The 26,063-nt window shown below is 42.4% G+C and overlaps 1 protein-coding gene across 1 annotated transcript in view; it reads left to right on the top strand.

The window, feature by feature from the left end:
• The window catches only part of VPS13B (vacuolar protein sorting 13 homolog B), a 5,424,989-nt gene that overhangs the window by 806,783 nt on the left and 4,592,143 nt on the right, over positions 1-26,063 (top strand). Inside the window, exon 9 of the mRNA XM_044065647.1 lies at positions 1,683-1,778. Within this exon, the coding sequence (XP_043921582.1) occupies positions 1,683-1,778 (96 nt within the window). The remainder of the gene's footprint in view (positions 1-1,682; positions 1,779-26,063) is intronic.

The raw sequence follows: 26,063 nt of genomic DNA, 5'->3' as shown, positions 1-26,063 counted from the left end.
CTAAAAAATTGTTGAGGAACATATTTAGGGGACAACTAATTAGAGCTATTAGGATGACTTCATTGTACACTGATATGGTGAAAGAAACAGAATTTATTATATCGTTGTTTCATGAAAGAGGTTATGATGCACGAATGATGTCTAAAGTGAATAAGCAGGTGAAAAAAGAATGGGGAAGAAAATATATCCCATCATTAGGTTTTAATGTTAATATAATGACAACGCAGTTAACTGTTTTAATAAACAGAGAGATCTACGAACTTTAGTAGAGCTTGTGTTACTGAATATGGACCTTATTCATTTAAAATTAAAGATATTATGACTTCAAACTGGAACATAATTCTGGCCGATGACGAGGTTACGAGGATTGTAGGACGTTATCCATTATTTAACAAAATGGGACCAAATATTAAAAAATATTTAGAAAGAGGTCCATTAGTTTCAAATCCCAGTTGTAAACATACAAAGAGGTGTGGCATGTGTAATTTATGCTACACTATAAATGAAGGTGAAGGTATAAAATTAAGCAATATCAACAAGACCTATATAAAATTTAAACAGGAGAATTGTAAATCTAAAGGTATTATATATATTGCCAATTGTTCTACATGTATGGCTTTTTATATAGGCAAAACCGAAAGGCATTTTAATAAGCGGATTTATGCTCATTTATATTGCATTAAGAAAAAGGATGAAAAAAATGCCTTGTATAGGCATATTCAAAAATATGGTGAAGGTCATTCTTTCAAATTTACCATAATAAATAGTATTAAGATAAATCCCAGGGGTGGAGACTTTAAAACATCTTTATTGTATAAAGAAATGTGGCGGCAGTTGTTTACAGATGCTTCAACACCCCCGGGACTAAATGACTTTGTATCTATTAAACCACTGCTTAATATGTATTGATGACAAATTCTAATGAGATTTATGCATTTTAACAATTTTATATGTCAGAGTACGTTATATTGTGGAATATTGGTTTTATTATCATTAGTTTGGACAATATGTTGTTATGTGATTTGGTATGTGTTTGTGACTTTAAATGTAGCCATGTATTTGGCGCCAAAAAGTTTTTAAATTGCAACTATTTTTAGGATTACTTTTAGTTTTGAAGAAGCCCGTAATTTAGCGGGTGAAAGCGCTTAACTGGAACTAATTGTTATGTTCACTTGATTTTGTTATTTTATTAAACACGTTTTTTAAGTATTCTTCAGATATTCAGCCTTATATTTATGGTATCAGCTGGGAAGCATACATAGGCGTCTCAAGACCGCTTAGCATTTGACAAAGCTATTCTCTTTATTGTGTTCCATTTTACCACTAGTAAGTAACAGAGTTCTCTGCTGTGTATGATTAGTCATTAAACTTGGACACCATATAGTTCATTTCATTGATTGTAGCAGAATTGTTGTGGCCAAGTGTATGAATGTCAACTTGAGATGTGGAGTGATTAGTCTACTGACAATATTGTTACTATATATTTATGTAGTACAGGTAACTTCTGTAGTTAACTGACTCTGTCTGTAACTTGGGTTACAGATTATAGCTGATACTTACATATTTTCTGTCTAATAATTTATAGCAAGCAATAATATTTGATCCGTGCTGTTGAGTTTGTTTTAATAATGACATGATGCTGTTAACATGGTAGCACTGATATGTATTGTATTGTTTCGTAGCTCACAGAAATGCAAGCTGAAAGCAGTTACTACAGCCCTCAGAAAGTGAAATCCAAGGAAGTGTTATGCTGGGAGCAAGAAGGAACTACAGTTGAGGTGAAGTATTATTCTACCAAAAATCCTCCAATAAAAGCTTTTAATCTGCTTTGTACACTGACTTTTAACTTTCCAAAGATGAAATTGGATTCATATTGCACTGTAATGTATTCTTTCTTTGCTAAGATTTTGCTACAAATTAATATGAATGAAATGTTCCGCTTCTATTTTGATCGAAGTTTAACCCATTTGAACTAATGGTGATGCTGACAGTTATTTTAGAATAGTAAGATCTAAGTTTCTTGGTTCACTGCAATGTATAATCACTGTGATTGCCTTCCTTACTCCTCTCTTCTGGCATTTCTTTTGAGCTCTGACCCCTGCATCTGGGGTGTCTGTGAAGAATTGGAGGAGGACATCTGGCTCCATGCTTCTCAGATCTTTCTTTCTTTCTTTCTACTCACACAGTTTAGATTTTGACCTTAACCTTCTTTGTCAGGTTATTCCCACATTTTTTGTGCAAGAAGGTAAATCTTTTAGGGTATTAATGTCTTTGCCATCTCAAAATATTAGAACTTGCATAGGGAACTGACTTTTCTGCTTAAGAAGGGCACATGACATGTGAGTGTTACGGCAAGTGTCAGTGAATCACTCTCGCCACTCTCTGCTGGTTTAGAGAGAAGTTGAAGGCCTTAGTACACATTAGCATGATTACTGCAGTGCAGTGCAGCCACCTTTAGGTATCAGATGGAGGGTCCCTCTTGCAGTGCATGCAGGATCCAGAAAGGGGATAAAAGGAAGATGGCCCATACCTCAACTATTTGGAAAGTCTCTTATGTTAGTGCCTTCCAAACACTCACTGGAGTTGACTGCCTGCTCTTCACCTTATGGTGGCTTTAAAAGAAAGTGGAGAAGCACCACCATGTCATTCGTTCCTGAGAATATGATCCAGGGATCTGATGCCATGCATCCTACACTTGATCATACATTCAAGTGGCTGTCTGGAACAGAGTAGCCTGTTGGAGTGCTTGGAATATGCATCCGAGTTTGAATTTATGCTTTTCACCCTCTGCATGGATAAATGACTCACCAGTCATAGCCATGTCAGTGTATCTGCTTAGCTTGTTCTGTTGGTGGCATATGACCATGAAGAAAGGAGCACATGATTTGAGAGCATCAGCAGATGTCATACAAGGGTGCTGTGTGTCTGTGATGTTATTAGGAATAATTGGGATATTATTTCCACAGTACAGGAATTAAAAGGAGCAATAGAAGATCAACCTAATTTTGTATTTAGGAACAATAGATCACTTAAGAAGCAACTATGCTATAGGTTTAATTCCATGCGTTTGCAGATTTTACCAGAGAGAACTGGCACATACATCTGTAGGAGATGCTCAGCTTGTACTTGTATACATATAGCTGGACAATTCATGCATCCCTCACTAGGATTTAGGATAGAAAGTACTTTCTGTGCTGATTGCTGAACAAAACATTTAGTTTATTTTTGTTACTGTACTACATGTCCTGCATTCTGTGTAGGTAAGACCAATAGAATATTTAAAGATAGGATATTGGAACACCTGAGAGATATTAAAAATGGTAAGGAAACCAGTGCTTTTAGCTATGCATGTAGCTAAAGAAGGGCCAAGGCATAGCTTTAAGTTTTTGGTGTTAGAAATTATGCATAGTACTATGAGAGGAGGTGATTTGGTAAATAGAACTTAATCAAATAAACAGAAATGGATTATAAGGTTTCAGGCAGACAAACCATCTGGCCTAAATAGTAAAGTTTCTTTGAAGCCATTTCTCAAGGCTAGAGCTCTTAAACATTGATTTTTACTAATGAATTATTTTTGTTAAATAGTGTTTGTATTATTTTAGCAATTCCACTAATTTATTAAATAATTTATTATTATATATGTATACATTTTTTATTAATAATTCGCTATTATGCCACTGTATTTTAGTTTTTATTTATGCTGCTATTATTATCTTAATGTATTAATACTGTAGATTAAAAGCCAGTTTTTTACTGTGTTACAGCATTTTAGAGGTTAAGTATGCAATTAAGTTATCAGCCTATTTGATTGGCTTATTTGAATGTATATAAGCAAGTTTTTAATGTCATTTCTTATTCTAGTCTGATGAAGTGGATGATATCCATGAAAGCGCTTACTTGTTTTCCTTGGGATAACTAATTTTGTGACATTTATTCAGCCATGTGGAACCAGTGTGTTTTTACCTAATCAAGGGTGCTGTGTGGCCCAGTTGTCCACTAAAACTTGACTACAGTAATAAAAAGTGTAATAAAATCCAGACACTGGCATAGAGCGGCTAACTCTTTATTCTGAGTAAAATAAAATAAAACCACAATGATGAACGCTCTCATCTTGAATGCAAGACTTCTTCAGATAGTCAAACACCATAAGTCTACAACTTAATTGTACAGTTAATCAATCCTTTGCACTTTCAACCCTTAATATGTATTTAGCCATGAAAAGATAAATTTTCTTAAATGTCTGTTAAACCTTTTTTAAAGAAATAAATATTTATTAATGACCTCCATACCATCATGCACCCACTTCAAAACTTTACTAAAAGCACACCTAAAAACATGCTGGCTGTGCCATTGCAACTCCCACTCTAATATCACCCACCCCATCCAACCACTACCTTTCTTTCCACTCCACTAACTACCCTGATTATAGCAAGCTCAGATGCTCATAAGCCTAGTACTTATTATACAGCAGGAACTTCTTATTGTAACATTTGTTAATGTCTGGTTATGTACTTCACAGACAAAGATTCTAGTTGTCTACTGATGTACTATGTTCTTCATCTGTAAATGTGTTGTAAGTAATTGCTATGTTAAATAGTTAATCGCTATGTAATCCAATGTAACTACTGTCTGTTTATTTTAACTGTGGAGCTTTTCTCCCTGGGCCTCCGCTGAAAATGGACATTTGTCCAGTCAGACACTCCAGGTCAACAAATGTAAATAAATAAATGAATAAATTTATTAATCATTTTAACTTAAACACTGTTTAAATGGTTAAAATTCTTATATCCTTGGACCAAAAAGAATAAAAAATAAAAAATGATTAAAAAATGTTTAATATGAAAATTCCCAATGTTTGGTACACTCTAAACAATAAGCGACACCACAGCTGCTTTCTCTTTAAGAATGGGTTTAAGGGGACACATCATCATTAAGACCAGGGAATGAAGTAGAATTCAACCTTAGCAAATCCAATGCAGATAAGCACACCAGCGGAGACGGGAACTAGCGTATAAAAAATATATAAAAATATGAATCAGACACCATATACGCTGATCCCTATGGCAATGAAATGAAATGTAAATATACACATATTATGTTTAATGAAAAGAATTTGGTAATGCTTTATTTATATATAGATTTCAAGTGTTTGTGAATTTTTTCTATAATGCATTTACCTTTTTATATAGTTTTGCTCATGGTTTCTTTTATTCTTATTTTTTTTTTTTTTTTTTTTTTGTTCTTTTATTTTTACTACTTTAATTACTTCATATGTTGCCTGCTCTGAATCATTTCGCTTAATTCACTGTGGAAGTTGTTGCATCTTTCATTATTGCCAGTTTTTTTCGCATTATAGTGTAGAATTCAACCTTAACTGCCACACCAATTCTTTTTTCATTAATGTTGTTTTCCAGTCACCACCCCTGGGTTTGGTTTGATAATTTCCAAAATCCCAAGTCTAAACTTGGTGAAATTAGTGCAAACAATGAAATGTTTAAAAAGAGGACTAGTCTTTTTTTTTAGTTTTTATATCATTTATATGTTCGGATGTGATGAGCGTAGTGATTGTATTCTACTACAAAGACCTCCTCATACCATACATTCCTTCCTGCCCTTTCAGGTTGATCCATACCTACCCCCAACAATGGTTTAAACCTTGTATTCCAGCCTTGATGCCCATTATGGATGATTCTAGTCACCAATTTGTCAGGGTACCCCCTATTAAAGAACATCTGCCTTACCTCCTGTACATCTTCATAATGGGGAAGTCATTCAAGTGGCTGGCTTGAACAGAGTAGCCTGTTAGGGTACTTGGAATATGCATCCAAGTTTGAATTTAGACTTTTCACCCTCTCCATGGATAAATGACTTGCCAGTCATAGCCATGTCAGTGTATCTGCTCAGCTTGTTCTCTTGGTCGCACATGACCATGAAGAAAGGAGCACATGATTTGAGAGCACCAGCAGATGTCACACAAGGGTGCTGTGTGGGCCAGTTATCCAATAAAACTTTCTCCGCCTAGTGTTTTGCTTCTTCTACTCCCAGGCATGACTTTTGCAAACTAGGGGTGCATGTCTGCACCCCTAGAATGTTATGGGTCATTTACTGTACTGTTATAACTTGTTGACACTTGTGAACCTCTGCTATCTCTGAAAAAACAAAAAAACAAAAAAAAATCTTGCTTTTTTCCCACTTTTCTGAGATTTAAAAAAGTTCAGTTACAGGCTTGCTGTTCTTGAACTGTTTGGAAGTTTCTTGGAGGCCATTTTTTTGCTTGGGCTAAAGGGAAGTCTCTCTGTTGATCAGTGGCAGTGAAAAACATTGAGCAGCCTGCCTGCCCCTGTGGGAGTGGTTACTGACTTGAAACTGTAGTTTTATTGGCCATTTTGGGTCAATTCCAAACTCCTTCATCTTCCTCTCTTAAAACTTGGTTGCCTCGTGGTTTTGGCATCGTTTCAGGCTTGTTGGCTGTTAGAAAACGCTGAGAGAAGAAAGGAGCCACTTTTGAGATTTTAAGTATTTTTCCTCTGTTTATTTGCTAGGTTTTTCTGCATAGCCACCTATTTTGAGCATTTTCTGGCTTGTTAAACTTGATTTCTGCATTAGTAACTGTATTTAGAGCACAACCTAGAGCTGTTTACTGAATTTCCTGTTTGCACTTATTTTTAAAATCGTTTTTTCTCAAAACTTGCATTTTATCTGTCTTTGGCCTAGCACTTTTGTGTGGGGTCATTTACTGCACTGTTATAACTTGTTGATACTTGTGAACCTCTGCTATCTCTGAAAAAACAAAAAAAAAATCTTGCTTTTTTCCCACTTTTCTGAGATTTAAAAAAGTTCAGTTACAGGCTTGCTGTTCTTGAACTGTTTGTAAGTTTCTTGGAGGCCATTTTTTGCTTGGACTAAAGGGAAGTCTCTCTGTTGATCAGTGGCAGTGAAAAACATTGAGCAGCCTGCCTGCCCCTGTGGGAGTGGTTACTGACTTGAAACTGTAGTTTTATTGGCCATTTTGGGTCAATTCCAAACTCCTTCATCTTCCTCTCTTAAAACCCTCTTTTGCGCGTTTTTGTGCATAGCGCAACAGCGGGCAGCGCCTAATTGGGTTTAAACTATTCCTGGCTCCACAAAGTCTGCTCTTCACTTTTTCCCTTAGAACTGCTCTATCTCTCAATTTAAACACCATATTCTCATTCTAAGGCCCTTCACTGATCCAATTAAGTAATCCTACAAGTTAGCACTATTAAACCATAAGCACTACTTACTCTTATACTCTCTACGATTACCCTGTCCTCTATTGGTCAGTCTTAAATTTAGTTTCCCTATATTACTCTAGCATGTCCAAAGGTCAGTCAATGGTTTCCTCTCCAGTCCAGCTGGTGAATCTGGGAATTTTGAGGCAATGTTACAACTGTCTCATGTACACAGACAACCCATTTCTCCTCCAAACAGGTTCAAATATATGTGAGAGATGCAACTATTTAGCCAAACTGGAGGCTGAGCTCTCTCATCTCAAAACTGGTGTAACCAGTCAGGAGGAGAAGGTAACCCCACACAACACAATTCCAGTATCATATAGTCCCACTACATCAGCGAACCAAGCACATAAATGCACAAAAACATACTCTGAGGCTCTAAATAAAAATCTACCTAAGCAACAGAGACCTCCAAGCAAACGCTACCTCAAAACAAAACACGCACAACACATAGCGCACAAAGTCAGTGTGCCAAGCAGCCACAGCCCTTAAGGCTGAATAACACACCTGATACTCTTGTAATAGGTGACTCTATTGTCAGACACACTGACGTCCCGCTCACCAGGCTGAATAAAGAGAAGGTCACGGTGAGCTGCCTGTCGGGTGCTAGGATCCGCCACATAACGCAAGCACTCAGGTCACTCCAAAGCAAATACAAATATGACTCAGTCATTGTACATGCTGGTGTGAATGACCTGAGACATGCCTCCCTGGACTACATGAAAAGAGACCTAGAGGAGCTCTCTGATCATGTAGCCCAGGCTGGTATGACCCTGACCTTGAGCAGCATCTTACCCTCACCTAGAATGATACCACAGTACAAAGACAAAATGATCGATTTTAACAATTGGCTAAAATGTTGGTGTCATTCAAAGGGGATCCAGTGTCTGTCAGCCTGGGATGACATGCTCGACAAGCCACGTTGCTTCGCTAGGGACGGCTTGCACCTGTCACTACTGGGCTTTCGGATATTGGCAAAGGCTCTTGCCACCCCCATAGTGCCTTTTTTAGGTAAGGCTCAAAAGTCAAACCCACCCCCATAGACAGCACAAGGAACAAGAAACTAAGGGTAATGCTGCTTAACGCCAGAAGTCTTAACCTCAAGATGTACGCACTCTAAGCTCTCCTCAGTATGGAGAACATCGATATCTGTGCAGTGACAGAAACCTGGTTCAAGGCTCCAGAGAGCACCCCAGCACTACCAGGCTATACCTCATATCATGCTTTTCGGCCCCAAAACCCGGACTGAACCACAAAAGGAGGGGGAGTTTCCATATTTATCAAGGATATCCACACCTCCAGGTTAGTGGCATTGCACGAAGTATCGGAGACCATCCATGTGCAACTAACAGTGGGCAAGACTGCTTTTCAGTTTATAGCATCCTACAGACCACCCTCTCAGTCAGGAATCCCACTCGGCTTTCCTGAAAACATTGGAGAACATGAAGATCTCTCCGAACACCATTATATTGGGCGACTTCAACTACCCAAACATTGACTGGGAGCACTACTCAAGCCCCAACACCTTAGCCCAAAGGTTCCTGGAAATTATAAACTCAAATGCTATGGAACAACTAGTCACCACTCCCACAAGAGGGGACAACATACTAGACCTGATCATTACCAACATGGGGACTCTATGCTCCACACCAGAAGTATATCCCTCATTGGTAAGATCAGACCATAAATTAATTTCACTGGATGTCCACATCCCGACCCCACCCCCAGCCCAGAAAACCACAGTGAAAAACTTCTCAAAAGCGAACTTCTCACTTCTCAAAACCGGAGTGGAATCCTTCAAGGCCCCAGGGCCAGTGGAAACTACGGCCCAAACTGCAGAATCCTATATAAACGCATTCTATGGACATCTCCAGGAATGCATGGATCATGTTATCCCAAACAAAACCAAGACCCAATCATCCAGTCTGGTGGACCCCTGCCATAAATAAACTGTACAACAGAAGGAGGAAACTACTACATGATGGAGCAAAATCCCTAATAGGGAAGGCATCTCTGATCAGTACTAGCAAAAAATTACGATCCCTCATAAAATCCTCCAAGGCCAGCTTCGAGAGAAAAATTGCATAGGACACCAAAGACAATCATAAGGCTTTTTTCAGTTATGTTAGGAACCTGGGATGCAACTCCCAGACTTGTTCTGAGTTGATTCTAAACAACAAAAAATACACTGAACCCACAGACATCGCCAATATCCTGGCAGACAGGTTCAGTGCAAACTTCTCCCCCACCTCCCCCCCAAAAGAGCAAGTATCTATCCCGGCAGAGGGCTGCCTCCCAAACATTGCTGATGCTCAGGTGAAGGCTGCCCTCTCCAAAGCAAAAAACACTGCTTCCATGGGACCAGATGGCGTCCCAGGTTGCGTCCTACATGAACTCCAAGAGGAATTAATCCCTCAAATAAACCACCTATACAATCTCAGCCTCACTACAGGATATGTGCCCACAGAATGGCGTACAGCAACAGTGGTCCCACTGCACAAAGGTGGAGCCTCTACGGACCCTGGAAACTATCGCCCCATAAGCCTGACTAGCTTAGTCTGCAAAGCTATGGAGAGGATCATCATGGAGCTCATGAACAAAGACATTGGGGACCTACAGACACTAGATCCTACCCAGTTCAGCTTTGTCAAGGGCAGATCCTGCCTTTTGAACCTGGTTGACTTCTTCGAAACAGTCACCAAAGCCATAGATGAAGGGAAGGTAGTCCACTTAGCCTATCTGGACCTTGCAAAGGCATTTGACACAATACCCCACTCGAGCATCATAGATAAGCTATCCAGCTTAAATATAAACCCCTATGTCACAAGATGGGTCGCAAACTGGCTCAAAGACAGAACCCACAGAGTGAGAGTTGCTGGAGCCATGTCAGACTCGAAACCGGTCACAAGTGGCGTCCCACAGGGTTCTGTCCTGGGACCACTCTTGTTCGGTATATACTTTTCCGAGGTACAGGCAAATGTGGAAGGACTATGGCTCACCAAGTTCGCAGACGACTGCAAACTGGGCGCCATAATCGACTCTCCAGCTGACACAAACATCCTTCAAAAGGTCTCACAGAGACAGATAACTGGTGCCAGCGCCATGGTTTAAAGCTAAATGCCAAAAAATGCATAGTCATACCCTTTGGCAAAAACAATGTGCCCACAAATTACCACATAGGCGGAAACCCATTAAGTACAGAGAAAGTTATTAGGGACCTGGGGACCCAAGTTGATAGCAATCTCTCCTTTGAAAACCACATTGCCAAAGTGGTTAGAAAGACCTTCTACATAGCCCACCTCATCACGAAGGGTTTCACATCTAGATCAAGAGAGGTAATCGTGCCCCTTTATTCATCCCTCATCATGCCCATCATAGAATACAATGCCCCTTTTGGGATGTACCTTATCCGACACCTGCAGCAATTAGAAAGACCCCAAAAGTATCTCACCAAGAGGATCAAGGGTCTCAAACAGATGCCATATGCTGCTCGGTTAAAAAAACTCCAGCTCTACTCAGTTGCATACCGCCTACTTCGAGGTGATCTATGCCTGACATACAAAGCTATGTCAAATCCAGAATTAATGGACATACTCCACCTCAGTAAATCTAAATCCCTTAGAGCCACATGCTCGAGGGACTTGAACCTCAGCACAGTAATAAATAGAACTTGCTGGAGCGACAGGTTCATAACCCAGAGGCTCCCTTCACTCTGGAATAGAATTCCAGTTCATGTGAGGCAGAGCACCTCACTGAATCTCTTCAAGAAGAATCTCGATAGGTGGATGGGGGATCGTAGGTTTGTCCCAGGGATTACTCCTGTGTCACTATTAGACAGAGGCACAGTAAACTAAACCTTAAAAAGGGCACAGTATACTCAAATCAAGGGGTGGCGTAAGCCATACAGAATCGGGCTAGGCTTATAATTGCCCCAGGGCAGATAGCCTAGTATGAACCTATGAACCTATAAGGAGACTATCTGATTTAGAGATCTCAAGGGATGCCTTAGCCCACTACCTTTGATACTGATTGAGGGTAATGGTTTCTTTTCTACCGCTAACATCCCACTTGGTGATTCCATCCCATGGGGAAACCCTGCTGTTTTTTAGGAATTCCATGCACTGGGGTAGTGGTCCCCCTTTTTTTCCCTTAAGGGATTCAACCGGTATCCTGGTTGGGAAATCAGTCACTGGGGGTACTATTTTTGCATTTTATAGCTCTCTGTCACTGGTCCCTTAGGCCCTAAGAAGACAGAGAGTTTATGTAAGGATCTAGCTGACTGGCATAGTTTGCTGTGAAAACGTCCTAGGGTGGATCCTTATCACTTCAGCCCCAGAATAGCACTAAAAAGGCCCTGCACTGTCTATGCTTATGCTGGACAGAGTGTCCAAAGCCTTGGGTAGTTTTGTCAGGAAAGTGTTCTGCTTTGCCACATTAGGCTTAAAGTTGAAGATTTTTAACCTGTTCAAGTTCCAATCCTTTCTTTAGATCAGATATTATAAGAGTTTGCAAAGTTCCCTGATTTGTTGACACAGGTAATCTGTGGGGAGAAAAAGAAAACACTGGATTGGCTTCCTGACTCTGGTTTCACATTGTCCACAGCACTTTTACTATGGCATCGGAAGCAGCACGGAGCAAGCAAGCAAAGGATAATGTAGCTGAGGAGGACTTTTCAGGATAAGTTTCATTAGGCTTTCCCACATATCTTCTTTTGAGGAAAAGGATACAATATGAAATGTCTTTCTCAAGAGATCACAGAGGATCTCCAGAAGTGGTGAAACGCTTTACTGAGTGTTAAAGGTGTGTGTAGTGGTCCCTTCCAAGCCAGCTGTTTTTCAGCTGGGCTGGATCAGTCCACAAAGAGGAGGGGATGTCTTCACATGCAGAGAAAATCTCCCACAGTTAAACACTGTTGCTTCCTCCAAAAAATCCTGCTTTGTTCCTAGAAAGATAAGCTTCACAAAGGGCATTTCTGCATTTTGGATTACCAACCAGAAGTGCCTGTAGAGGCTAGTTACTTAGCTTTATTGTGATGCACAGAACCGGCACCTTTGTCATAGGGATTCTGGAAATTATTGAAGAAGGTATGTATCTTAGGATAACTTCTTGATACCCGCTCTGTCATGAGCTTCTCTGTTACTTTGGCCTCAGATGAGCTACTGAGGTAGTTATTCCCTGCACTGAAAGGGATCATAAAGGCTGATTTGGCCTTTGGAATGAGGAAGTTATACTTATGGCACATTGTAACGTAATGGTTTTAAACACTCAACTGTTGATGATGCATTTATTATGGAACATATGATGTGTATTTATAAATATTTATATATGTTTGATTATAAATGTCTATTTCTTGTTGAAATATGTGAATAGAGATACTTAATTCATCTTATTGGTTGGCTGTATTATTAGGGCAACAGTAAAAATGAATAGTCTTCTGAATGTTGGATGTAGAACCAATGAAGGCATATGCTGAGGTGCTGGTTTGTTGTTTTTAGGAGTAACATAATAATGTTGATTTTTAAGGTTGAAGAATATTGCAAGTGTGTTCCTAGACTAAGATGAGAATTGACACTTCCAAAAGAGAGTTCATGGCTGTCTGTGGAAAGAGAGAGGAGGGGGAATTGTCTACCTCAAGTGGTAGTGCTTAAGTATCTTTGAGACTTTTCAGAAGTCCAGGTAGAAAAGAGACTGTGCAAGGGATGGGTGCAATTGTGTTAGTGCTGCAGATGTTGTACTAGACTGTGGTGGTGAAGTGGTAGCTAATCCCTAGAACAGAATTCTCAATATACCATTAATTCCTTCTCCCATCCTCAACTGTGGTAAAAAAAACCTTTAGCTAGTAACTGAAAGGATAAGATCATGTATACAAGCTGCAAAAATGAAGATGTTCATCGTGTTTAACTGTTGCAGTCCTAACCAATGGGTTATCCGTCTCCCGGTAGCCCTCGATCGGCCAGAATACCAAAAGTAAGTAAAAATGACATCGTCTGTCGTCGGTTGTAAAGGACGTCAGGGCATCCAATACAAAAGGAGGCAGCTGACGTCACTTCCTCAGTCTTCCTTTGCCGTGGAGCCCAAAGCAGAAGCATTTCTTGCACTAGTGCTGGTTGGCAGTTTACCTTTTTTTGTTTCCGACTACAAAGTTGAAGTCAGTTGCAGCTAAGTACCCCATTGGGGATCCTCTTTTCTTGCCTTAATGAATGTCAAAAAAGGTTAATAATTGTCTTACCTGTGTAAAGCAGATTTCCCATAGAAATTTTCATTCCTGTTGTATTATTTGTTTAGGCATTGACCATGAAGTTCCTAATTGTGATGTCTGTGCTTCCTTTAATCCGCATACTATTCATTGTCAGGCTAAGCTTTTAGCTAAACATTTTGGAGTTTGGCCTATGTTTGTCAGTATGTCATCCGCTGGTCTTCAGGCTTTGGATATCTCCAAGAAACTTAAGGATAAGGACTGTGACAGGCTTCCGAAGGTCAAGTCTTCGTATGATGTTAAGTTGATCGTCAGTCATGCAGTAGCCAGTGAGGCGCCTTTGCAGCCCCTGCAGCCTGCAGATTTTCAACCGCAGGCTTCGGCTGAGACCATTTCAGAGGCCCCCAGGCCTCCGACTTCCATTTTGCCTTCTGACCTTCTGCCTGTTGCCTCTTCAGCTGGATCCGGAGCCGCTAAGCTGACTCTGGTGTCCAAGGTATCCGTTCTTCGTTCAGACAGCAAGCTTATACCGACGACTTCGGCAGTTGCCAGGCCTCCCGAGTCTTTTAGACTTGCAGGTAAATCTTCCAGTCGTAAGCCTGTGAAGAAACAGATTCCAGTTTCCTCTCGTTCCCGTCATTCTCAAATGGTTAAAATGGCCGCTTGACCTTTTGACCCTTACTAGGAGTTCACAGTCTCCTCCTTTAAAAAGAGGTAGAGATGTCTCTCCTGTGGCTTTGTCCTATTCAGGTTCTGATACTTCTAGCATTTCTGTTGATGGAGAGTAATTGTCTCAGGCTTTCTCTCCTTTTGAAGATTCAGACGCAGAGGAGTCCATCCCTTTTGCTTCTCCCCCAGAAGATTTCTCTTTTGGTGATACTTTAACTACTCTCAGGGAACATTTTAAATGGGAAAGTCAAGATTATCCCCTTTCTAAGAAAAGGATTAGGGAGTTTTGGATTTACCTCAGCATAAGCCTTTGGCTATTCCACCTGTATTAGAGGTGGTTGATGTTTTTCTGGAAAATTCCTTGACTCCAAATTCGGTTCTTCTTGCTCCCAGGAAACCTGACAGGTACTGTAGAGTCCCTGATTTTCATTTGTTTCTTTTCAGGAATCCATTGGCTGATCCAGAGGTTATATCCTAAGGCCCTAAAGGAGTTAAGGCCACTGTTACTAAAATTCCTGTTCCTTCTGATAGGGAATCTGGGAACCTAGATAGGTGGGGTAAAAAGGTTTATACCTCTGCCACTCTTGCTATTAGGTCTACTAACTGTCTTTTTCATATGCTGAAGTACCAGTAGCACACCTTGGAAGCTATTAAGTGTAGGATAGCAAGTGTGCCTCCGTTGGCAGAGAGTAAGGATATGCAGGATTTGCTGAATTCTGCCAGTCTTGTCAATAAACATTCATTACATTGTGGTTTTGGCATTCTAGAAGCCTCCTGTAGGGCTACAGCTACTGGCTCTGTTATTAGAAGGCATGCTTGGCTCAGGGAGCAGCCCCTACCAGAGCCTGTCAAGGCTAAGCTTTTAGATGTACCTTTGCATAGGGACAGTCTTTTTGGCAGCAAAGCCGAGGAAGTGCTCAAGAAGATGGAGGACAAGGCCAAGTCTATGCAGACAGTTAAAGACTTTCTGCCAGTTCAGCCTCCTCGCTTTAGCAGAAATTACCCTGCTAAGAGTTTGGACGTTCCCTGATACCAGCAGACAGAACTGTTCTAGGACTAGAGGTTAAAAATCTTCTAGGGGACAGTTGGCTACCCCTTAGAGGTCTAAGAGTTGGCAGGCTTCCTCTTCCAAGACAGGAAGTTCTAAGCCTTCATCTCAATCTAAACATTCTCAGTGACTCTGTCCAACTTCTGCCTGTTCTTGCCTGCCCGGAGAGTCCTTTAGGGGGAAGGTTGGCCCTTTTTGCAAATGTCTGGGCCACTATCACAGACGACAAATGAGTACTCAGAACTGTATCCCTAGTACACAAGTTTTCTTTCCACACCTTTCCAGTACCCAAAGTATTCCCGGACGTTCCTCCAAACCAAAGGGCAGAAGTAGAAAAGGAAATTTTGTCTGTTACAACCAGGAGCAATAAAATCAGTTTCTCTCAGCAGGTAGGCCAGGGTTTCTATTCCAGACTTTTCCAAGTTCCAAAAAAAGAAGGCACCTGGCGTCCTATCCTAGATCTATCCATCCTGAACTCTTTCTTGATAATTCCAAAGTTCAAAATGCTCACTCTGCATCATTTGTTGCTAGTGTTAGAAAAGGATTCCTGGCTGGTAATGTTGGATCTCAAAGACGCTTATCTCCACATCCCTGTCAGGGAAAGTTGCAGACAATGCCTTCATTTCAGGGTGGGCAAGCAGCATTATCAATTCTCTGCACTGCCCTTTAGCTTATTTACTGCTCCCAGAGTTTTCACAAAGTGCCTGGCTCCAGTCATTGCTTTTTGCAGGCAGAAGAAAATTCAGATTTATCCATACTTAGATGACTGTCTATTTCAAGCAAATTCTCAGGAACAGCTGTTAAAGGATGTAGAATTTGTAAAGACTCTTCTCTCTTCCCTGGGTTACCCTCTCAACAAGGAAAAATCAAAAATGGTGCCATCCAAAGAGATAACATTCTTGGGAGCGAGTCTGAACACAGCCGCCCAGATGATATATCTCACCTAGGAGAAGCAGACAACCCTTTCGGTTTACTTCAAGGACTTGGCAAGCCTATCCCAGCTCCCTGCAAGGAAATACCTGAAAGCTCTGGGATTCATGGCCTCTTGCATTCTCATGATTCCATATGCAAGACTGTATATGAGGAAATTGCAATGGTATCTCAAGAACATTTGGTGTCAACACACACAGGACCTGGATGCGATAATTCCTCTGCTTCCATGTCTGCAGACAGCGTATCTATGGTGGGTAATAGCCTGTCTACAGAACAAAGGCATGCCTTTTTGCCCACCCCTTGCCACTCAAGTTCTTACTGCAGACGCATCGGACTACGCCTGGGGAGCTCACCTGAATGGCAGATGCATACAGGGAAGTTGGAATGCCCAGCAGATGCACCTGCACATAAATTTAAAGGAGTTGATGGCAGTCCAACAGGCCTTATTAGCTTTCAAGCATGTTCTTTCTCAAAGGACCCTGCTTGTCAGGACAGATAGTACCACAGTCGTGTGGTACATCAACAAGCAGGGAGGGACTCATTCTTACCTCCTGTGAAGACAGCGCATGAGTCTTTGGTCCATAGCAGCATCCCTAGGCTTGCATCTCCTAGCTCAGTTTCTTCCAGGAAGGCTCAATGTTTTGGCAGACCAGTTGAGCAGACAGTCCCTGGATCCTCACGAGTGACAGCTGAACAGCATCATTCACTGTTGGGGCACTCCTCAAGTGGATCTTTTCTCCTCTCCAGACATCCATCTTCTACCTCTTTTTTGCACCAGACAGCATCACAGCAAAGCCTGGAAAGTGGATGCTCTGTCCTTCCCTTGGATGCTGCTGTCAGTTTATGCCTTCCCTCCTCCTCCTCTTCTTCTTCTTCTTCCCAGAGTATTATTGAAGATCAGGGATGAATGACCAAGGACTATTCTCATAGCTCCGGACTGGCCCAGACAACATTGGTACCCACTGCTTCGCAGTCTTTTCCAATTTCTTCTTTGGCACCTTCCTCTGAAGCCAGATCTTTTGGTTCAGGAAGGGGGAACCATTCTACATCCTCATCTTCAGTGTCTCCATTTGGCAGCATGGCTTATTGTATGACTCCATCCTTTTCTTCTTCCCTTTCCAAGCAGGTGGTTGACGTGCTGAGGGAGGCCTAGCACGAGGAAGTCCTACGCTGGCAAATGGGAAAAGATTCTCTGATTGGATGCAGGTTAGAGGGGAATCTTCTTCTCAGCCTACCCTTCCTCTGATCCTGGAATCCCTGGCTGATTTGCTTCAGGGTGGTCTTTTTTTTCCCCTCTATCCAGATCCATTCTTCAGCCATTTCTGCTCATTGTTCTTTTGAACAACCCATTTTCTCTCATACCCTGATGAAAATGTTTCTCAGAGGTGCTTGCAACTTAAGACCTCCCAGAAGGGTGCCTACTGCAGCCTGGGATCTTAATTTTGTTCTAGAGAAACTCACTCTTCCTCCTTTTGAGCCAACTGCCACTGCAGATTTAAAGTTTCTCTCATGGAAGACTGCTTTCCTCTTGGCTATAACTTCAGCAAGGAGGGTTTCGGAGCTGCATGCTTTGATGGCTGTGAAGCCTTTTCTTATTTTCCATGCAGATAGGGTCTCTCTGAGAACCAACCCCTCCTTTATGCCTAAGGTGGTTTCTAGCATGACTCTTAATCAGTCCATACACCTTCCTACCTTCTTTCCTAATCCTCGAAATAGAGGTGAAAGAATCCTACATTCTCTTGATGTGCATAGACAGCTCAGGTTTTACCTGGACAGGACTAAAGACCTTCGAAAATCAGCACAGTTATTGATCAGTTTTGCCCCTGGAGCCCAGGGCAAGGCTATTTCTAAGCAAACCATTTCTAAATGGATTGCTCATTGTATTACTTTTTGTTATTCCTTTCATGGCAAGGTTCCTCCTCAAGGGGTTAGGACCCACTCAACTAGAGCAGCTTCCACTTCTGCAGCCCTTTTAAGGGGTGTCCCTACTAAAGACATTTTGGAGGCTGCCACATGGTCTTCTGTTCACACTTCTACAAAGCATTATAATTTGCTTTTGTTTTAAAGTGCCAGGGCATGGTTTGCCACTGCTGTTCTGCAGGGCATTATCTCCAATCCTTGATTCTGTTGGTTCCTCCTCCCTTTTCTCTGGGCTTTGATAATCAACCCATTGGTTAGGACTGCAAGAGTGAAACACGAACATAGTACAGTTGTGTACACTTACCATAAATGTAGATGTTCGAGTGTATTCACTGTTGCAGTGCTGGTTTCCCTCCCCCTTCTCCCTTTTCTCTTTTCCTAAGGTACAGGCTAAATTTGGTATTATTTGCCAAAATGGCTTTTGACTGTTATGGCAAGAAAGACTGAGGAAGTGATGTCAGCTGCCTCCTTTTGTATCGGACGCCCTGACGTCCTTTACAATCAATGACAGCCGATGTCATTTTTACTTACCTTTGGTATTCTGGCCGATTGAGGGAGCCGGATAACCCACTGGTTAGGACTGCAACAGTGAATACACTCGAACATCTACATTTATGGTAAGTGTGCACAACTGCACTTTCTTTCATAGGGTGCTGTGCTCACTGGCTGAGACAAAGTTGTGAGCTTGTCAGTTTGTGAAGATCTTGAAAAAGAGAACTGATCATCAGGACTGAGAGTAGCCAAGTGAAGTGGTTTGAGCATTTAGGAAGGATGTCTTCTGAATGCCTCCTCTGGTAGAAGTCACTTGGCAGCCCCAGAACACCCTGGGGGGATTATTTCTTTCAGGTGGTCTGAGAACAGGAAGGCATGGCCTTGGGTAAGCTGAAGACTGCTAACAGAGATAAGGAAATCTAGTCTGCTTTGCTAACCTTGCTGCCACCACATTGTCAGGATAAGCAGTTAAGAAACAGGATGGGTAGCTATTTGCCTGTAGATTTCTCCATTGTGCTTAGATAGTACCACCTTCATACCATGGATGTTCAGAGACAGTTGCAGTATTGTCTTGTTGGGCAGCAACTGTTAGGAAAAATAATAATTTTCCTTTTGTAAAGGGCAGAAAAAGAAGGCGTTCACAAAGCAGCACCATTCAAGGTGGCTGCCTGGTTATATTATCTATTAAGTATGCAGAGACTCTGTAGGAGTCTAAATGCCATTCTGCTAGGGCAGTGGCTGAAGCATTGTCCTTTTAGTATATGTGCGTGGATGACATGACAGTGTTGTGGCAACCTGATCTGCCATACATACCTTTGCAAAACATGTTAAGTTGAATTTGAGTTTCCATTCCATCTCTTTCTTCAGAGTCAGTATTAACTGAGTGCTAATGCAGTAAATTCCCCTAATCTGGAGGGATGCTGTTTTCTGGATTTTGCACTGCAGCCAGCGCATTTCAAATCACGTGCACAGGTTATATGTATCCACTATGATGCTGGATCTGTGCAGTAGGATGTGTTCGCATTCTGATGTCTCCAGTTCTGACCTTTCTCCTTAATCATAGCAGTTATCTGTAAAAAAGCGAATCAGCCACAAAATGTCTTCTTTCTATATGGACGTGCTAAAAAAAAGAACTGGTGAATTCTAGAATGTGAATGCCAATTATTGATGAGCCAAGACTGACCCAGAGGCAGGGTTAGCATCCTGGAAAAATTTGTTTGGCTGGGCAGAATTTGATGGCAAAGTGCATGACCTATGAGTCCTGCAGTCACAGCATCTACTTAGACATGCAGTGTTATTGTGATAAAGTTTAACTTCTTTTTATGTCAGCTGTCTCAATCCAAGTTGTAAGCTTCTGATATTTATTTGTCCATTATTGACTGAGTTAGTCCCACTAGGTTAGTGGACTATTTTTGAAGGGAGACGCAAGGAGAAAAATTTGGCCAGGACATCAGGGAACTTCCCCTTCTCTTTTTTGGCAGGTGCATTGGGATCTTTCATATCTTCTGAGCTACCACCAACTCAGACAGATGAAGCCTTGGTTTAATGTCTCATCCGGAGGACGACACACTCAGGAATGCAGCACCCCACCAGCCAACTTATGCTGTATTGTGATGTCAGCAGTCCATCTACATTGTGCAAAATAGAACCCACAGCCTTCTGCAGCAAAGGCGAGTGTGCTACCTGACACTGTATGTACTACACTAGATTGTTTACTGAAGTGTTTTGTTGTGAAATGTTTGAACCAGATTGATATGCTGTGGTTAAACTTAGGTTGATTAGATCACTTAGTTAGTGGTATAAGCCAAAGTTATGTTTGCATTTGTTTCTTTATTAGTCGTTCTGTCATTTTTGCAGTAGCTGTCATTCTTATTTTAGGTTTGTTGTATGTGGAGCAGTAGCATAGCTAGAATGGAACAAAAGGAGCAATTACCCTGGATGCAGAGTGTTAGGGGGCATGATCGTCCATCTGTCATCGCGAACACTGTTTAGTACGATACTGGCTTTTAAAAGCAAATATTACATTTGCGGACAAACCCGAGCATTGTAGCTCTGAGTGTGGTCTAAACTGTAGCAAACTACATCTACATTGTAGCAAGCAATTTGCTACAGTTTAAAAAAAATCCTTAACTAAAACCTGAGTGCTGTAGTGCTCCATGCAGTGTATAAACTGTAGCAAATGTGTGCTACAGTTTAAAGAGAATTGTTTTTTTTTAAATAAAAACCTGAGTGTGCACTCAATGCAGGGTGTAAACTGTAGCAAATGTTTGCTACATTTGTAGCAAGCAGTTTGCTATAGTTTAAAAATAACTTTTTTTAATGCTAAAACCTTAATGTTCAGTAGACAACACTGCACTCAACTAGATAACACACAACATATTCTGTAGTTATTTTTCCATTTTGAGTTACCTATCCTGTACAGTAAATACAGTACTTAATGTCAACCCCACCATAAAAGTATGCTGAGCATGACTACAAGCTGCATGCCATTTATATGTAAAATAAAAGATGTCTGGTAGTATAGGTTGACGTTCAGAGGAAGTTACTTTTGTAGTTAAGACAACAATCTTAGTTCATGTATAACAAAGTACTTAATGGTCTGAGTAGCCCAAGTCAGTTTTTTGTCCAGCACCTTTCATGTTAAAATTGCTTGCTGCAAGAAAAAGCTGCATGTAATGACCATGCAAACCTCTGGAAGCAGCTTCAAACATTTTATCCATGCCATGCTTTCCTGTAGATAATCCATCTTAAACTTAAATTGATACCCATGCAGGTGTCCCAGTGCTGTTTCATGTTCCCTATCAACCAGAATTTGTGTGCATAAGAACACTTGATACAAATTAAATACAGCAAATGCATCCTATATTCATGCTGGATTAGTTTAAAATGAATAGTTGTCTTCATAGTAAAGAAAGCTGGAAAAATAAAACAAATTATGTTCTATTCTCATGATGCAGTATTCTTACTGTGGGATCCTCCGCCTCAGGCAGCCCGAACGTTGGCTGCTATACAGAAGCTTAAAACTGGTTGTTGTCGGTGCGTGGGACGTTACACGTAGGGCCATAAACCAGGGATCTTAAATGTGACGTCTGCAAGCACAGATCTCAGAGCTATTTTGCCTCAGTCGAATGTCAAATCGATCGCATCGCTCCTCTCCTTCAAGACTCCTAAGGCTAAGTACCCCATTGGGCAATTCTTATTTTTATTAATTGCTTAACTTTAGTTTGCTTGTTTGTTCATAGCTGATGTCCGCTAAGAAGGGTAAATGCAGATGCGGACGTCAAATTCCGCATAAGGACGCCCATGACCGTTGCATATTCTGTTTTCAGCCATGAACACCATCATACCCCCTGTGCCATCTGCCAATCTTTCATGCCCAAAACACTTAGAAGCCTTATGGCTACCCTCACTGTATATTTGGAAAATCAGAGACTTAAAAAGTTAGCATTAAGGATGGATCTGGAGTCGGCCGCCAAGGTTTCACAGCCTATCTCTGCCCCTCTGTTGTCAGATGACCCACCAACTGCCAATATAGGGGTTGAGGGACGTCTGCTAGAGCCGTCTACTTTGGTGTCTCCCCTCAAGGAAGCCACTTCTGAAGTACTGGCCAGCACATCTGCGGAGGTTACTCAGACGTCAGTTATTTCCGAAGCGAGGGGGAACCAGGCTCCTACCATACACCCTTCTGGAATCAGAGTCTCCTTCCTTAGGTCAAGCCCTGGAATCTAGGCCTACTGTGTCTCCCAAAGCTACTCCTTTTAAAAGAAGGCAAAAGACCAAGCATTTATCAGCCTTTCCTGAGGGACTACCTGACTGGCAATCTTTTACACAGTCTTTGATGCAGGCCTTCATAGCCCTTAGGCCCTCGGCCTCCTCAGTTCCCACTGTTCCAGTGCTTAGCCCAGGACCTGCCCCAGCTACTTCAATCCTTCCTTCTATTTCTCAGGAAGAAGAAGAGGCCTTTTCCTCTTCCTGTGGTGAGTCTATTACATACTCATCCCAAATAGTCTCCCCCTTAATACTATTCCCTGGATGAGGATTACACAGAGGGAGACTCCCCTCCAGAGGACATTACATTTGAGGTGACCACTACAAAAATGAGATACTGCCCAAATGACAGAAACTCAAAAAAGGTATTTTGAGCTGCTGCAGGTTGAATCATCCACCACATCAGCCATCACCCCAGTGATCCCTGCATACCTAGATGCATTTGCATCAGTCTCAAAAAACCCTGACTCTCAGCCACCTGCTCCAAAGAGACCTGATCGTTTCTACAAGGTGCTTGATGATCACAAATTTCTAGTAACCCCCCCCCTTGCCGGACCCTGCTATGATAGCTGTGGCCCCAGACAAACAGTCTAGGTTGATTCCATCCTCGTCACTTCTGCCATCAGACAAAGATAGCAAGATTATGGACAGGCTGGGCAAGAAGATTTATACTTCTTCCACCCTGGCCTTTAGGGCAATTAATTACCAAACCCATATGGTTTAATATGCTTTGGATTTGGTAACCCAAGCTACAACTCTACTGTCCTCCTTGCTTAATTCTCCTAACAAGACAGAAGTAGCATCAAGGTTGCCAAGCACTCTATTAGATGCAGTTATGATGCAGCAGAGGCCTCTGCTAGATTTGCTGTATCTGCATCTGTGCTGTGCAGATATTCATGGTTTATGCTCCAGCCATTGGCTGAAGACTTTAAATCCAAAATCCTTGATGCCCCGCTAGATCAAAACCTGCTGTTTGGTAAACAGTCTGCAGAGCTGTTTAAGAACCTACAGGAGAAGAATAAAGAGCTCCAAGATATTAAACACCTACTGGTCTCTGCAATACCAAAAGTCTATAGAACTTACCCTGCTAAGACGTCATATGTCAGAAGAGCCCCCTCCTCTGCCACCCCTTCATCTTCCAGGCATAAGAAAGGGACTAGGAGGCAATCCACTTCTAGGGCTGCCTCATCTCAGCCTACCCACAGACAGTCCTGTCAGGACCGAAACAATACCAACAATGCTTGACTGCCTAACCCACCTCCCCCTTTCATCCCGCCTCTCTCACTGTCTGGCCCTTTGGAAAGAAATCGCCTCAGACCGCTGGGTTCTGCCAATAGTGGAAAAATGATATTTCCTATCTTGGCAGGAAAGGCTGACACCACAGGGCATTCCCTTCCCACCCAAGAACCAACTTCACCTAATTCCTCCCATTATCCGGGACCTATTGGCTCAGGAACCATAGAACCTCTCCCACCAGGCCAAGAAGGAAAAAGTTTCTACTCCAGGCTATTCCTAGTACCAAAAAAAGATGGCCCATGGAGGCCAGTCCTGGATTTATCTTTTCTAAACCTTGTCCTAAATGTTCCTTCTTTCAGAATGCTATACCCCCAAACCCTACTTCCACTATTGCCACCGAAAGTTTTCATGGCCACTTTGGACCTGAAGGAGGCTTATCTCCACATCCCCATACTTCTAAACCACAGGAAGTACTTAAGTTTTGCTGGGCTTTGTTCTCATTTTCATTTTACTGCCTTGCTCTTTGGTTTATCCATTACACCAAGGGTCTTCACCAAATGCCTAACTCCTGCAGTAGCGTACTGCAGGACCAAGGGCATTCATATCACCCCTACCTGAATGATATTCATATTCTTGCAGAAAAGAAAGGCACCCTCAAAAACCATCTGCAGTTCTCCATGTCCCTGCTACAAGGGTTGGGGTTCACACTCAACCTCGCCAAATCATCCCATTCTCCAGAGGAGGACAAAGTCTTCTTGGGATGCAAGATTCGGACAGACCGGATGAAGGCCTTCCTTCCTCAGGACAAAGTGGCTTCCCTGATCAGCTACTTCCAGGACCTTCTCCAGGTTGACCAACTGTCATCCAGACAGTTCATGCAACTTCTGGGCCTTAATAGCAGCCACAATACCTATGCTACTACTAGCCAGGATACACTTGAGGAAGCTACAGTGGTATCTAAAGAATGTGTGGTCCCAACGGAGCCACCCTTTAGACTTCCAAATACCCTTCTTACCCTCCCTAAAAACAGAACTAAAGTGGTAGATTCAACAGATACAATTGAACCTAGGCTTACCCCTATTACCCTCCACACCAGCTCAAAATATGCACACAGATGCCTTAGATCTGGGCTGGAGGGCTACCATGAAGCCCCTCAAGATGCAAGCACTCTGGCAGGCACCCCTCCTGAAAAAACACATCAACGCAAGGGAAATGACTGCAATTTATTTAGCCCTGAAGGTCTCCTGAGAAAATTTCAAAAACTACCAAGACTCTCACCTCATTGGCTCCACTGCCTTCGGAACCAATTGAGGTTATTACAGTTGATATGCCTATATCAGCCCCAAGTACTTCGGAGCCAAAAAAGGATTCCTTAGTTCGGAGCTGGTCAACAGATATAACTCCGGTCTCCCCTACTCTGAGATCACTTTTTCAAAGATCTCGCTCTCCAACCCTTTCTTCCAGGTTCTCTCGGAGCCTATCGGATGAAGATGTGGAGAGGGTGGTGCGCAGACTCTTGAAGGCACTGGGGCTGGCAAATTTGCTCTCGGCTCCTGCCCAACTGGCCTCGGCGCCATCCATATCTTTGTCAACCACTACTGTTCCTTCTCCGATCCATTCCAGTCTATCGGAGCCAGAATATCTAGTACCGCTTGCAGTAGAATCTTCGGCACCCCAAGTGGCTTTTCCGGAACCGATATCTGCTCCGACACTCTCGGTGCCATCTGTAGTGTCTAGGAGCCCAAGTTCACCAGTCGGCCCCGAGGGGGATTCTTGGACCCAAGTCTCTTTGGTTCCGAGTCTACCTCTCAGTGCATCGGCTCACCTGAGCTTGGCTCCTACATCGGCTTTGGAGCCGATCTCCCTGTGACCGGGGGCTGCCTCTGCTTCTTCGGAACCGGTGGTGTCCCCGGAGCTGGGAGAGTCGGCCTTCGAGCTGATCAGGAGTGTGCTGGTCAAATCTACAGCTCTACGCAAGGATGCTGATGTTCTTCCCCCAAAAACACCGGCCTCTGTCTTGGTGCCACCCTATCCACAGGACAGTAGAGATCCCCAGCCTTAGGAAAACCCTCTTGGTGGTCTTCATTCTTCTGAGACCTCCCCAGAATACCCTTTTGAGGAGCCTCCTCAGAAGATAACATGCAAGAGAAAGCATGTAGACTCCCCTGATGAATCTGTCACCTCTGGCACTGACCTCGAGGAGTCAGAGGGGTCCCCACGGTCGTCCTCTGATGATATCTCCTTTGTAGATATCCTTGAGATCCTAAAACAAAGAGGCTGCTGGACCACCATCACCCCTTCTGATGAGTTGGTGTATCTGAAAGCTTTCGGATCTCAACCTTCAGCCTCTTGGGTGTCTCCGCCTTTCGATGAGCTCATGGACTTGGTCAGTCGAAAGGCGTGGGAATCACCTGACACCATGGAGCCAGTCCCTGGTTGGCCAAATAAATTTCTGTCAGCCTCCAAGGAAAAGGATTTCTTGACAAAAGATCTGCCGGTAGATGCTATGGTGGTGGCAGCAACCACCAAGAAGGAGCTTGCAGAGACA

Source organism: Protopterus annectens, chromosome 3.part0 (genome assembly GCF_019279795.1).
Source record: "Protopterus annectens isolate FY-2018-M chromosome 3.part0, PAN1.0, whole genome shotgun sequence".
Lineage (NCBI taxonomy): Eukaryota > Metazoa > Chordata > Ceratodontiformes > Protopteridae > Protopterus > Protopterus annectens.
This window is presented reverse-complemented; position numbering and strand designations above follow the sequence as displayed.